This window comes from Dipodomys merriami, unplaced genomic scaffold (assembly GCF_024711535.1).
Source record: "Dipodomys merriami isolate MVZ:Mamm:240054 unplaced genomic scaffold, mDipMer1.0.p SCAF_2, whole genome shotgun sequence".
NCBI classification, from domain to species: Eukaryota; Metazoa; Chordata; class Mammalia; order Rodentia; family Heteromyidae; genus Dipodomys; species Dipodomys merriami.
In genome coordinates, this window is record NW_027203381.1 from 87465816 (window position 1) to 87482238 (window position 16423).

At 36.2% G+C, this 16423-nt stretch overlaps 1 protein-coding gene across 1 annotated transcript in view; it reads right to left on the reverse strand.

Moving 5' to 3' along the window:
- Positions 1–403: 403 nt before the first annotated feature.
- Positions 404–16423, reverse strand: part of Zpld1 (zona pellucida like domain containing 1) — a 41503-nt gene continuing 25483 nt past the window's right edge. Inside the window, exons 5-10 of the mRNA XM_070028728.1 lie at positions 16015–16112; positions 14314–14394; positions 12320–12491; positions 11089–11197; positions 3356–3385; positions 404–2274 (exon numbers count right to left, since the gene is read on the reverse strand). Coding sequence (XP_069884829.1) covers positions 2099–2274; positions 3356–3385; positions 11089–11197; positions 12320–12491; positions 14314–14394; positions 16015–16112 — 666 coding nt within the window. The 3' untranslated portion in view covers positions 404–2098. The remainder of the gene's footprint in view (positions 2275–3355; positions 3386–11088; positions 11198–12319; positions 12492–14313; positions 14395–16014; positions 16113–16423) is intronic.

Sequence of the window (16423 nt, forward strand, 5' to 3'; positions counted from 1 at the left end):
AAAGGGTAGAAAAAAAAATATGAGACTTAAGTTGCTTCCAAAATGATATATGTCCATTGTTCAGCACTGTAAAATGGAGTATGGAATTTAAAAGGTCAACAGTTGAAAGAGTAGCCATCCCCAAAACAGAAAATCAAACTATCAAACCAGCTTCAATGATATAATGTCCTATTCACAGAACTTTATCTTCGGATCAAAGGCAATTCTTTTAAGTTATCTGGAGCAAGTTTACTGAAATACTTCAGTATCGTCCATGTACATACACAGTCACATTAGTATCATGGTTAATATTGTTAACAACAGGGTCACTTCAAAGTTATTTGATATTACACAAAGAAAAAACTTTTTTTTACTAAATTAAACATTTTTAACATTAAAAAATTAGAGACCTTTCAGACCCAATTCACTTTGTGTCTGTATCTTGAAATAGAAAAGTAATTACAATTATTTTATATGTATAAACATTTGTTCATGAAATCTTCCAGCAACTTGAGGAGAATGTTAGCTTCTTTCAATTTGATGATTAATTTAATTATTAACTCACAGTATAGAGACTCCATTTGAAGCAAATCTGAAATTTCATAATGATTTGCATATAATATAGTAAAATAAGCCCTAAAAATGGGTCACAAGCAAGGTGTTAACAGTTAGTGCAGCATTTCTAGGAACTGTTCAGGCAATGTTGTTGTTTGTTCTGGAGCTTGTTTTACTTGTTCAAATTTGTCAACATATTAAACAAAAAGAAGGATTTGGTTTTTATTTTCCTTTTCAAATTTTTTGTAAGAACGAGGTTGCCTAAATTTTGGCCTTTTAAAATAAGTTTGTAAGATCTATAGGGGATCAAATACTCTCAGAATTTACTCTTAGGGGAAAATGTTGTTTGTTCCATGATGCTAACAAACCCTAACCTGAGAAAGAAGGCTTCATTATACTATTTCTTCCTCTTGACATCAACAATTTAAGGGGAAAATGAACAAATTTTTTCCCACAGAGATTACAGTTTCTGTAAACTATCCTTAGTCCAACTGACCTCCTTATTCTTGGCTGGAGGTTGCTGGGGGGTAGAGAAAACCTAAATCTCTGTTTTTTAACTCTATTTTGAAATACCATTTTTAGGTGGGGATGATGTCTTCACCACACAACCAAACTTTGTTTTTTGATGTGGTGATATGAGAATTAAGAATAATCACTGCACCGTTGCCTCCATGAGAGAGACAATGCCAACAGCCGTTAAACTGTGTGCTTGGGAGGAGAGATAACCCTGTGCTGATACTCTCCCATAAACAGGAAGGAGAAAACCATCACTGCATTCCTATCCAGAGGAACAATGACGCAGGAACACTTAGTATCATTTCAGAGCTATTCTTACTATGTACCACCCAAGTGGACACCACAGGCCCCACATTATAGAATACATTTCCCAGGAGTTTTTCTAGGGCATTTTTTTTCCAATGAATGTCATCAGACATGAAACACAACCCCAAATACAGGAAGCCATAGAATAAATACTTAAATTTAAGGTATCCAAATTGTCCAATACAATACCTTAAGCTGGAATTATCTATAATAAAACAAAAAACAATTGGCATTTTAGGGCCACATACACAATTTTAATGCCTTTGCATTGTGCGTTTATGCATAGTGAGGGGGGGAGAATGCATCAAATGCATTTGTTTCTATGTTTACATGCTATGTCTTAAAACAACAATCAAAAGAAAATTTAGGACTGTGGTTGTAGTTAAATGTGAGAGTGCTTGTCTCACATGCACAAGGTCCTAGGTTCAACACCCAGCACCACAAAAGAAAAAAAAAAGAATATTGAAATAAAATAAAGTGTGACTGATTGAAGGCCTGGATTTTTTGTTGTCATTTCAAAAGGCCCACTGATGCTATAAAATTAGGGTCGGCCACATGTACAGATGAAAATAAGCATGCTATCAAAATCCTTTCACTATCCTCATGCTAATGAACTATACCATGAAACCTATCAGACTACAAATACTAAATGTGGCTGACATTCAGTATAGATTGTACACTGAATACAGTCACTCATAGTATAGTCAATAACACCTTCTCTGGAGAGCAGAACCTGATGCAGTCACTCAAAGACTGGATTTCTGATGCCATTCAACACCAGACTGGTGGGTCCCTTCCTGTGGAGAAGGGCTAGTGAGCACAGGAGAAGAGAAAAGCTCAGAACACCCAGAATAACCATTCCTGATATCAGAGCACTGGTGATGGCATTCAGCTGGAAACGAGGCTCACCCAGAGAACCTGCAGGAAATGACAGAGACATAGTCAGAGAGGCTTCAAACCATGTTTAGCTCACCTTTCTTCCAACTCAGGCTTCCCAAAAACATCTCTCAGCAGGATCTTACAAGCAACAGCATGCCATGGAATTCTGCTCTAACCTATTTGACAGCAATTCAAAAACAGTACTCAGAAGTGATGATCTTTGTGAGTAGTCTGGAATCCTATAGGCACCCAAATCAAAACTAAAACCAAAACAAATAAGAAGAAAGAAACTGCCAAAGCTATAAAATATTATAAAAATTGATCAGAGCATCAAAAATCCTCAGTAAACTGTCACTTAAAATAAAAAACAAGCCAAGCGCTGGTGGCTCATGCCTGTAATCTTAGCTACTCAGGAGGCTGAGATCTGAAGATCACAGTTCAAAGCCAGCCCAGACAAGCTTAAAGTCCATGAGACTCTTATATCCAATAAACTAATAACGCTCGACAAGAAATGAACTCATTGACTTACTCATGTAACTGTAACCCCTCTGTAACTTCTTTTTTTTTTTTTTTTTTTTTTTTTTGTCGGTCGTGGGGCTTGAACTCTGGGCCTGAGTGCTGTCCCTCAGTTCTTCAGCTCAAGGCGAGTGCTCTACCACTTGAGCTACAGCGCCACTTCCGGTTTTCTGGTGGTTTATTGGAGATAGGAGTCTCACAGTCTTTCCTGCCCGGGCTGGCTTTGAACCGCGATCCTCAGATCTCAGCCTCCTGAGTAGCTAGGATTACAGGCGTGAGCCACCAGCACCCGGCGCCCCTCTGTATCTTTACAATAAAATAAAAATTTTAAAAATAAATTGCCATAACTGGGGCTTTGGCTCAAGAGGTAGAGCACTATAACCTTGAGCAAAAGAAGCTCAGGGACAGAGCCCAGTCCCTAAGGTCAAGCCTCAGGATTGGCATAAATAAATAAATAAATAAATATTAAAACAAATAATAAAATATATAGTAAATAAATAAAATGAATTTTTTAAACTGTGAAAATAGATCTTATAACATTAACTGTAATCAAATATTTTTAAAACATAGCCTTTTCATTTGCAATACATGTTAATTATCTTACCATGCTGGGAATTGTTGGTTGGAGTTTCATCTGAAGGAACAAAACAGAAAAAGGGAAGTGACAATTATTTTCTTCAATTATTTACTTTATAAATTTATGACTTCATAGTAACTTTTAGTCTCCATTTCTATTTACTTCCTTCCACCACAAGGGTCAGGGAGAAGGAATAGATGCACTCTCCCATTTTCTCCTCTATATGCTGCATTTAACCATCTACCTGTTCCCCAAGCCCACTTACTGCCAATGCCTTGAATATGCAAATACAACTACTACCCTTGCTTACGTTATATTCTTTCCTGCCAGCTTTCGTTATTATCTCTGCACGCAGGTTAGTGGGGCCAGTAATTGTTAACAGCTATTACATCTTTTATGGGCCTGTAACCTACCATTTGTTATTCTGGTATAGAGAAATATTCATATTTAGTCACTGCATCTCAAGTGTCACAAACATAATCTACACAAACATCATTTACATTCCAAGAAGACAAACTCACACTTAATAACTAAATGAAAAGAAAAACATGACTCCTGAGCCTGAGCTGTTGTTTTATTTGCATCTATTAAGTGAAAGACGGAAGCTGTTGATTTTTCACTTTCTTTAGCAAACACAATAGATGAAATGGATGATTACTTGCTTTTCCAATTTTTGTTGCCAATTTGTAATCCTATCATTATTTATTTTTGAGCTCTGAAACTTGTGCACCTCATGTCCATGTTAACATGTGGGTGTGAATTTGTGTTTGATTATTTTTGTATCCATAACATGTGTGCCATTGACTATTCATTGCTGGAGAATAAATATTATTGCAATAAATGTATGCCATGCAGTTTATAAAGAGCTATTTCATATGCTAGCACATTTAATGCCTACAGTAGCCATGTGATCTAGATAATATTGCTACCCCCATTTTTCAGATGAAGAAGCTTCCATCTGTCTCAGACTCTGTGGTAAAGTAAACATATGCTAAGTTCCTCTTCATAATCCTTTTTCTAAAGTAATATAAACTAGTCAAATGTGGGCAATATTGTAATGAAATGAATTTGAAATAAATAGTAGGAGAACCTTATAGAAATTTATGAGGTATATGATGGCATTTCTTTTAAGATACATGAATCTTGGCAGTAGTGATAATTTTGCTATCTGACCCTGAAGTACAGTGCTCAAAGTGAATACAACCTTCATTTGCGGGATTCTTAAGAATGATTTGGTAGCTGGGCGCTAGTGGCTCACGCCTGTAATCCTCGCTACTCAGGAGGCTGAGATTTGAGGATGGAAGCCAGCCCAGGCAGGAAAGTTCCTGAGACTCTAATCTCCAATAAACCATCAGAAAACCAGAGGAGGCACTGTGGCTCAAGTGGTAGAGTGCTAGCCTTGAGCTGAAAAGCTGAGGGACAGCACCCAGGCCTAGAGTTCAAGCCCCACAATAGACCAAAAAAAAAGAAGAAGAAGAATGATTTGGTACATTGCAACAGGAAAAATAAAGAAAACTAATTTTCACTACAGGCCACCCTTATGGAAATCCTAACTTCCAATCAACCTACTTTATAAATATACCTCCACATGGAAATTAATGGGATGAGTGAACAGTGTTCAATTCATCCAGATATCCTGTGTTCTTTTTCCAAAATAAGCTGCCTCACTGGAACATGAGAGGAGCATATATCACCATATTATGCTCTATTTAGACTTCATTTTTTATTAAGAAATCACACATAACGGCTTTAAAAACTTTTTCCCCCTATTATAGCCCCTGGTAGATTACACATGTAATCCTAACTACTTTGGAGCCTGTGGAAAATAGAGATTCCAAGCCAATACAAGCAGAAAAGTACCTGACTTTACAACAGGAAGTCTAAAATCAATAGAACATAGTCTAGGCACACACCCATAAAGGAAGTGAGACCCCGTCTCAAAATGACTATCGCAAAAAGGGTCTAGAAGTATAATTTGGTAGTTGAGCACCTGTATAAGAAATGTGAGAACTTGGGTTCAACTCTAGTACTAACCCCCCAAAAAAGTTTGTATTAAATAATAATAAGCTCCATGTGACTGGAGTCCCCATGAATTCTGCATTCTGAAACCAGGAAATCTCTATTTCCCAATTTACCATGAACCTCTGTGGGAATAATATCCTAATAATAATATCCTAATAAGCCTAATAATAATAGCCTGTGAGGACTTGGCTATAGAAAAAAAAAGTAAATTTATTTGTGTCTTAGGTGTGTTGGATAAATTGTCCATCCAGATGAGGCCAGATCTAGGTTGCAGAAATTAAAAACAACAGCAACAACAACTCCTGCCATTGGAAGACTGCTGAAAGAAAAACAAAGGTAGAAAGGCTTGCTTTTTCCGGTGGGTGTTCATGCAATTACATACTTATATCATTGTGATAAAAAGCACTACCTAACCAAGAAAGGGAAGTCAGATATTCCCAGGAGCCTTTTGTCATCCTCAGATCCAGTCGGTCTTATCATACACACATGTGCTAAAAGAAACACACAAAGATGTCTGGAATTAAAATAAAGTGGAATAGTAAACTTGGTAGGATTTTCAAAGAATATATTGCTGAGGATCCATAGGAAAAAAAAGATATTTGTAGCGGTACCACAGCTGTTGGAAAGCCAGAAATGGCAGAGATCCTGTCATTATCTACTGCCTCTCACATAAAAAGGTGGAAAAATTGGAAATGTAAACATCATTACAAAGATATATGCAGGATAAATACTTTTCCATATCTATTGAACTATTTTTAAATCATCTTTTATCTCTCTCTAGTAAAATGAATCATAATTATCAATTCAAAAACCTCTATACTTTAAATTTTTTTCTTCTATATAAAATGCCTGTTCCTTCTGAACTCCAAGATCCTTGGGATCAAGTTTAAGGTCAGATCCTAGAAAAGTGCATGTTTCATGAAGGAGTTAAATAAATATGCCTATATGAGTTATGTGAGTTATTATTGACTCATTAAACTCACTGATATCAAATGGACAAGAATTTGTCTTGGGCTTTCTCCATAAAAAGTTAATTTAGTGAAACAGGAATTTCTGTTTCTTGTGTTTGTGCTAAAATTGTACCCCATCGGCATTTTTCCACCTAAGATGTCTTCAGATTTGTGAGCTGTACATAAGAACACTTCAGTCATGTTGAAGATTTTCATTCTGAAAAATTAAAGCATAATTAGCTAAAAGATTAACATTGTTGGATAAAAATAACCAAAGTCAATTTGATTTCATAAAAAAGCAAGACAAAACAAGAGTTGTGAAGTTTTACAACTTATTTAACTTGGTGTAAGCCAGACATCTAGGGGAAAAGAGTGGTTCGATGAATAAATAGAGCAAAATTTCCAACTATCAGAGCTTTTAAGAGGGCAAATCAAGCCCGAAATTGGACTTGTCTATACCAACTTGGTCATAGGATTGGGAAAATAGATTCTACCAGATGTAAGCAAAAAATAAAGTGAAACAAACAAACAAAGCAGTAGCCTTGGTCATAAAGCTGAATATTAAGTTTGCACAGCATTTGCCTGCAGAAGGAAATGGCTTTTGTTCCAAACTCAACGTTCATGTAGAATTTTTAAATTTGCATGAATATTAAAGTAGTTCAGTGCAAACATTGCTAAACATTGACACTGAAACAGTGAGGCCATCATGCGAACCAAAAAAATAAAGACTTCTGTTAACTATCAAAGTAATAAATAAAATAAAACTAGAGCATGTAAGAGAGAAATTAAGGTATCCTGCAGATAGGAACAAGGTTTTGTAGTAGCTTTTGTTGTGGACAAATCCAAGGGGACTTAGAACGCTCTAATGTGCTGACGAAAAGGGTAGAAACAGGTCAGAAACTGGAAAGCAAGAAATCTGAGTGTCAAAGCAGCTCACTAAAGTCTTAGCTTAGACATTCCAAGCAACTGGACACTGGATGTATGAAATTTACAACTAGAATAGCTAGTTAGCTATGCTAGAATCAGGTTTACTTGTGAATCCTCACTGAAAGTTGAATATCTTAGAAAATTGTTTTGGCTTCTTTAAAAATTACCTTGCATTGTAATAGTACTCAGTAGACACTATGTGGAAAATGAACTATGCAACTCGTGGAGGAAAGCAAAGAAAAACAAATGTACTCATTACCTGATTATGAAATGGTAACCCTTTGAACAATAATAATAACAATTATATATATATATATATATATATATATATATATATATATATATATATATATATATATATATATATATATAGGTTGTGTGGCTTTAACTCTGAGCGTGGGCACTGTCCCTCAGCTCTTCAGCTCAAGGCTAGAGCTCTACCACTTGAGCACCACTTCCAGCTTTTTCTGCTTATGTGGTGCTGAGGAATCGAACCCAGGGCCTCATGCATGCAAGGCAAGCACTCTACCACTGAGCCACCTTTCCAGCCCACAAAATTATACTTTCATAATTATCTTACAGTAGCAAATTATTCAAAAATGTTAATATCCAAATTTTATTTGACCTGGGTAAGACAGAAATGAGATTATTAAGAAAAAAAAAGCATTTACCCAAAATGAATAGCTGGACGAGTGAGTATGTGGTGGTATGCCTGGCTAGCAAGTGTGGGATCTTGTGTTAAAACCCCAGAAACACTAAAAATTCCCAAATAAACAGAAAGATACAAATGTCTCCATTAAGGTACTTTTCCTAAAGCAAACTGTCTTCAGACATGTTCTATAGAAAAACAAAGAAGTGGGTAACAATATTCCACAAGAAATCTACTCATTACTATACTTACGTAACTGCAGCCCCTCTGTATACATCATCTTTACAATGCTGAAGCATTCCTAATTATTGGCAACCAATGGTGAATTTCCTTCCAATGTAATTCTATTAGCAATTTCTTATACTTACATAGATATAAGAATTGGGTCTTTCACAAACACTAGTCATCTTCTAGCCAGTCATAACATATACCAAGACCATAGGGAGTAAAGACTGATTTTGAAATTTCGTATTTAATAAATTTTTGCATTATTTAAAAAGTCTATTAGTGTCCTTTCCAATAATGGTATGCTTATACAAACACAGAGAAGTGAATAATTAAAGCAATCATCTGTATTTTGTTAGCCAAAGCCACTTTTTGCTTAATTATACAGCTATTTCTGGCCAACTTACTTTAACTATGAGATGAGCAGAAAGGCAATATAACTGAGACAGAGCAATAATCTTGCACTTAAATATAGATCGAGGAAACATTATTAATATATAATCTAAACCAGAATCATTCTTTTGTTAGATAAGTCTGCAACTATAGCTTGAGAATCTTGAAGCATACTTTTAAGGGGAAAAAAAGCCTTAATTTTAAACATAAAGAAATTTTTTATTTTTTTATTTTTTATTTTTGTCGGTCATAAGGCTTGAACTCTGGGCCTGGGCACTGTCTCTCAGCTCTTCAGCTCAAGACTAGCACTCTGCCACCTGAGCCACAGTACCACTTCCAGTTTTGTGGTCGTTTATTGAAGATAAGAGTTTCATGGACTTTCCTGCCTGGGCTGGCTTTGAACCACGATCCTCAGATCTCAGCTTCCTAAGTAGTTAGGATTATAGGCATGAGTCACTGGCACCCAGCTTAAACATAAAGAATAATAAATAAATGAGGTAATAAATGAATAATTAAATAAATGAGGTAAAACCTCAAGTCACATATCTTGTTAAAACCAAAACTATACCTAGAACCAGCTTTTGCCAGCTTCCGCCCCATGGTGTATACTCTGCATGTGTATTTTCTCAATCAACACTGACTTAAATCTATACTCCATTGCACAGCCTGTATGGATATGTGTGCATTCATATATGCACAGATGTTTCTATATATGGTTACATAAATATATTAACAGTTATGTCTATATGCTCATGTTAACCTATGTGCAGGACTGAGTACCCTGTATGTGGTGTATAATTCAAGATTCCACAAGGAAACAGTACTCAAACTGACAGGTGTAATGCATATTTAATAGGACTATTTACAAAGAAATAGTAAATTCACAAAAGAAAGTTGACTTTCCTAGGCAATGAGTTTAAGAGTAGGTTTCAGGAACCCAGAGAGAATAGTTTTATGGCGAGTGTCTAATGGGAATAATGACTTCACATTTCTAAGGCCAGGCTTTCGACAGCACCACCTACTGGCCAAGTCAGAAATTAGTAGGCAACGGAGTGTACAAATGAGCGAAGTCTGTATAGGTGACTCATGTCAGGGGCTGAGAGGGTAGAACAGGAAAGGTAAAGTGGAAAGGTAATGAAATATCTGCAGTGCATGGTGTGTGTGTGTGTGTGTGTGTGTGTGTGTGTGTGTGTGTGTGTGTGTGTGTGTGTGTGTGTGTGTGTGTGTGTCTGTGTCTGTGTCTGTGTGTGTGAGAGAGAGAGAGACATCTAGAGAGAAAAGCTGAAACAGAAGCAGTGAAATTTAAGTTTCTTAGCAGTTTAATATTTACGAACTATTTTGAGACTTTATTAGAAGACAAGCCATAAGCCATCTTAGAAAAATCTATTGCTAGACATATACTAGTTATACGTTTTTCTAAAATAGCTCATGGATTATCTTACCAGACAATCAGAAAAGGTCAAAAGCTATGTACGTATGACCATATAAGATGATGCTAAGCGAAATGAACCCCCAAGATATGGACATGAGGTTTTTTTCCTTTTGTTTTTAACGTACTATGTGATTTTTTTTGTTTTGATATTTTCTCCCCTCTATGGTATAACCCCTGTTGTCACTGTATTTGATTCTGGTGCCCTGCATCTTGTATATACATTTTTTCTGATTTGGGGAGGGGAAGGGAAATTACAAAATGCTGAAATAAGGATACAGGATGACCCATTGTAACAATGAGAAGTACAAGACACTATGTTGAAAAAGAACATTACAACCTGGGGAGCCGGCAGGGAGGAGTTAGGTAGGTGGGGCAGGAAGGGATGGTAGGGGAAAAACAAAGAAGGGGTAACAATGCTCGATAGGAAATGTACTCTTTACCTTATCATGTAAGTGTAACCCTCCTGTACAGCATCTTTACACTAAAAAAAAATTTTTTTCTTCCTTTTTTATTTTTATTGTGAAAATGCTGTACAGAGGGGTTACAATTACATGGGCAAGATAATGAATACATTTCTTATCAAGCATTGTTGCTTCCTCCTTTGTTTCCGCTTCCCATTCCTTCCCACCTCCTCCCCCAAAGTTGTAAAGTTCGTTTTTCTTTTTTTTTTTTTTATTTTATTTTATTTGTGAACATACTGTACAGAGGGGTTACAATTACATGGGCAGGATAATGCGTACATTTCTTACCAAGCATTGTAGCCTCCTCCTTTGTTTACCCTTCACATCCCTTCCCAGCCACCCCCCTCCCCCCCAATCCCAATCCTTCTCCTTCCCCCCCATTCCCCCCCCCGCCCCCGCACAGACGTTGTAAAGCTCGTTTTGGACATGACAACTTGTACTTCTCATTGTTGCAACAGGTCCACCTGTATCCTTAAACAACTGGTTTTTCCCCATCTCCTCCTCAAGTTATACTGACATCAAATATAGTGAAAGCAGGGGTTATACTGTGGGGGAGGGACATACAAAGCAACAAAGAGATAATCTTATAAATGCGTTAGAAACACATGCATGAAAGAAAAAACATTAAAATACACATCTAAGGGTTCATAAGAAAGAAAAGAAAAATCTATTGCTGACGACACAAGGAGGAGCACTCATACCACTTCTAGTGATGATGGGGCCAGCAGAGAGGATGGCGCTTCCGGAAGTACTCTGGGGACTCCAAGTGGTCCTGCTTGCAGCAGCTCTCTTTTCTCTGTTGCCACAAATCTGAGGTGTTAATGAAAGCAAATGAAATTCCACACCAGCACAAAATTGTTTCTTTATGGCCATTTGGAAAACAGATTCTTTTGAAAGAGATACCACATGTTTAATTTTATTCATTTCCTTCTGTGCATTTATTTAATTACTTGGCATATAACAGCTACAGTGTTTCTTATCCTGGCTTGGGCCACATTTCTTATTTCCTCCCTATAATAGTGCATCGCCTCATTAATTCACATGGCTCAGTGACTCTCCTGAAAAAGAGCTGTGTTTATCAAACTTCTCTGCTTTTATTTCCCGCAAGTCTTCAATAAATTCTCCACAATATTGGTCAGCACAGACCCAAGGTAATATGAACTTTGCATCAACGTCCATCTGATAGGGCTAGTTAGGACAAAAGCGAGCAATGATCAGGAAGAATAAGAATGAACTGATTATAAATACCATTAGTGCTACTTCTGATTTTTAAAGTTGCTTGTATTTTTCTAAGGTTAATATTAATTCAACCTGTCAAATCCAAATTTTAGAATTAAAAAAATCAATACTATTTATACTTGGTGTCTGCATACAATTCAATCTACATCTTTTAGAGCATTTAACTTTTGATCCATTTGATCCTCATCTAACTTTTTAGCATGAGCCTAGCCCAGTTCCCAAGTTTTCTCATCTGCCTACACTCTGCCCATCCTGTAATGGATGTCTACAAGTTTGAGCATCCTTTCTTATATGGAGTGTTTCTTGTACTCTCTGCTTCCTTGGACATCATTTGTCTTCATATTATAGCTTCAGCCTCTCTGCTTACCCTCCCCTCCATCTTTCTTGTAGTATTCATGTATTTGTCATCATTTACACCATAAGATTTTTTTTTAATCCTGCTTCTTTTTATGATCATTGCATGATCCTGAAACACAAGCCCATTGAATTCAGAATTCATTAATGAATCATTTCTGTGTTCCCAGCTTGGCACAAAGTAAGCATTCAATAGATTGTTACTAAATGAGTGATTTGAGTTCTACTTCCCACAGTCCAACCCATAATTTTGCTCACAGAAATTAGATGCTGACATCTGCTAACCTTTCAACACAGATTAATGCAATAATTTAGAATAAAACTTAATTTAACACATACTGGCATCAGGAAGGGGCAGTCATCGGCTCTGCAGAGCTTGGTAGCACAGTGCAGGAAGACGGTGGACATTTTCTGATTCTTGTGCTTCACAAAACGGAACACTTCAAATGAAAACCGGCCCCGTTGGCTCCTGCCATTTTCAATGACGGTAGTCTGAGGGTCTTTGTCACAGCTATACGACAAGGAATGTGAAAATAGAATATTGTTGAAAAGTACCAATGTATTGGGATTTGTTGATTGATTTGTACAGTATTAGAGGGAGCTTAATTACAGTATCAGCCAAGAGAAACTTGCTATGTTACAGATACTTACAAAGAGTATAAGCTAATTTAATAATTATTGCAAGAGTAAAGAAAATGTGGTATATATACACAATGGAATTCTATGCCTCCATCAGAAAGAATGACATTGCCCCATTTGTTAGGAAATGGAAAGACTTAGAAAAAATTTTATTAAGTGAAGTAAGCAAGGCCCAAAGAAACATAGGTCCCAGGGTTTCCCTTATTTGCAATAACTAGTATATGTCTGAGACAAGCAGAAAAGGTCAGATAAGTTGATGTTAGGCGAAATGAACCCCAAGATAAGCATTCAAATGTTTTTTTCTTTCATGTGATTGTTTCTAACATATAAGATTATTTCTTTGTTGCTTTGTATGTCCCTCCCCCATGATATAACCCCTGCTTTCACTGTATTTGATGTTGGTATAATTTGAGGAGGGGAAGGGAGAAAAACAAATCGTTTAAATGGGATACAGGTGGACCCATTGCAACAATGAGATGTACAAGTCGTTATGTTGAAAAACGAACTTTACAACTCTGGTGGGGGAGGGGGGGTTGAGGGGGATAGGGGAGAGATGGGAAGGGAAGGAAGAGGAAACAAAGGAGGAGGCAACAATGTACTCATTATCTTGCCCATGTAATTGTAAGTCCTCTATACAGTATTTTCACAATTAAAAAAAAAAAGCTAAAGAGGTCAATTTTTGATCACAATATCACTGTCAGATTTTAGGAGGATTGTACATTCAGAGAATTCAAAAATCCAAATAATATAAAATATAGCTAGAAATATATGTGGTGAAAAGTCTCTTCTCTGGTCTGAACCCTTGTCTAAATATCTCTCTGTTTCACCATCTTAAATAACACCAATAGATGAGAATATCTTCAACACTATAAAACTTAACTTTCAAATTTTAAACATATAATCAAATGAGATGAAATCTTTTAAGGGTTTTGATGCATACTGGCATGTTCCCCCAAAATTCTTGTGCAGATGAATACTTCCAGTAATAGGATATATGAGTGGCAGTGACCATACCCTCTGAACATCATCTTAGCCATGATTAGCCAATAAAATATATTCTTTTGGTTTCCCACATATTACTCTCATCATGTGTCAATAAGCTGCAATGATCTGAGCTGAGTGCATTTTATAAGCATGCTTAGAAGACATTACATAATACTCAAGTCTGTTCTGCTGTCAGATAAAAATGCTGGAAGGGAACTAGCATGATGAAATGTTTTATGATCAATGTTCCTTTTTCCCAGATGTAGATTACATTCACTCTATCATTGTCGACTGAGACGTGTAGCTGCAGTTATTGACCAAGGGGGAAAAAAAGGAGTATCGGTTATATTATACTTTTCTATTAAATACTGATAAATGAGCAAAAGAATGTTGCATGTTGGGCCTAAATTATTCAGACCATTAGTTTGCTTTCACTCTCCTTTTGATATCTGATGAGATGAAATGGTTATAGGTAATTAAAACCCTCCTACTGTCTTTCTACACTGAATACTTTCCTACCCATGCTTTTCCTAAGACAATGAAATAGTCCTGTCTTTTCTGGACTTTACTTGCAACTTTCACACAATAGCCTTATCAGACTGCTGTGCTTCTATAATATGAATTCCATAATTTGTGCATCTGACCTAGATTTCCCATTTTCATTATCTACAACTTGGTCTTTGGTATCAATACAGATCTCTGACACTTACCTAAGAAAGAGGTCATATCGAATATCATCATTTGGATTCCCTGATGGAGTTGTGTAGCAAGAATCCATCAAGACATTCCATCTGTAGAAGCAAACATAATATACAGTCAGAATCCTCATTGAGGAATTGATAGTTAATCCAAAAAAAAGTAAATATTGACAAACTTCTTATCCCATGGCAGATAATTTTGTATTACTAGTTTTTTTAAACAAAAACTTCTTGTCTATTCAGATTTTCTACTAAATTCAAACTATTTAAAATCTACAACAAACTTTTAATCCTATGTAAAAGCTAATAGTACACCCCAAAATGAGTGGTCAAGGTCTGGAGAAGCAGAAACTCTAGGTATGCTTCACAGAAAGATGCTTCTGAGCTTCACTATGAAATGGTCTTTCATCTTCAGAAACATAAGATAGAAAATATTATGACAACAAATACAGTCAAGGTTTGATGCAGTTTATATGACAGAGTCAGGGAGATGGGAATGGCATTCATGACAATTCAACAGATAGAAGAAAGCCATGAGGCACATGCAGTTTTTCTCCACCAGAACAGATTGAATCAAGATTTATATACAGTGTAAAAAAGCATAAGTCAATAAGTAAGTAAATAGTCTACCAGAAAGGAAATGTCAATAAAATGTAAAAAGAAAATCTTGGGCTGGGAAGGTGGCTCCGTGGTAGAGCGCTTGCCTTGCATGAATTAGGTCCTGGGTTCGATTCCTCAGCACCACATAAGCAAAAAAAATTAAAAAGCCAGAAGTGGCGCTGTGGTTCAAATGGTAGAGCGCTAGCCTTGAGCTGAAGAGCTGAGGGACAGCGCCCAGGCCCAGAGTTCAGGCCCCATGACCAGACTCCTCCCCGCCCCCCGCAAAAATGGAGCTCAAGCCATGGTTAAAAACTTAGATAGGTAAAAAAAAAATTAAAATAAAAAGAGAGAAGATAAAGAAGTACGAAATTGCCAGAGTATCAGAATACCAGCTGCAAAGTTTAAGGAATAATACAGAAGTCCCAAATAATTCATTAACATCTTTGTATTTTTTTTTTACCTTTATGGCAGTATTAGATCTTTAGTTTTTGAGTTCCTTTTTTAGGCTATTTTTCTGGTTTGTTTTCTGTAATCTCTCTCTCTTTTTTGGAGACAGGGTCTCTCTACTTAACCCAGATTGGCTTCAAATTCATCATTTTTCTGCCTCAGTTTCTGAAGAACTGGGATCCTTTTCTATTTTAATCATTCCAAATCTCTGAAGTGTTATATAAAAAACTAATTTTGCAGTAATTTTTCTGAAAAAATTTTAAGTGATTCTGTCCCTGACTTTTATGAAACATCTTTTGTTATCTAATAGTTATGTGTGAGTTTATGCATATACACACATATGACAAGTGTTCACAAAATTACTACCTATAGTTAATCATCTTTCTGACAAAGAAATAAAACATTCCAGTATTCCAGAAGGTCTCTCCAGGGCCCTTCAACTCACTCCCCCTCCTTATATGTGGGAACAGTTGTTATTTTCCAAGTAATGACATTAAACTAGTGTTACCCCTTAAACTTTGCAACTGGTTATCTCTTTTTATTGACATGACTAACCAGTGTGGCAATGATAGTATTTTTGAGTCAAATGTGAAAGTGAAAGAGGTGACTTTAGGATGCAGAAGACTTAAGTGTCTGGGCAAACAAAATAGAAGCATTTGAAAATACCTGCCATCCAGATTTGTAGCTTGCACAGATGCAAACACTTTGGTTTTCAAAGGCAATCCTATACTCGGGATAATTAACTGCTGACTGTAGGTTGAATCCTAATGATGAAATAATAAACATCTCTCATTACTTCTCTGACAACATCATGTTTACCACTTAGAACATCATTAGAGGGGTTAAAAGGGGGGAAGTAAATTAAGATAAATCTACATAACTAACTCCAAAAACAATGCATGAAATCCTAATTTCTGACAGAATTTCTCTTAAATCATATTCTTGCAACTAGTTGGATTACCATGCAAAAATCATTTTCTTTCTATCGTCTATCCATATGTTGTGGTTAATGTTCACCATATTAATTATATTCATTAGTCAGTGGTTATTACTCAGTTTGTGAAATATCTAATGG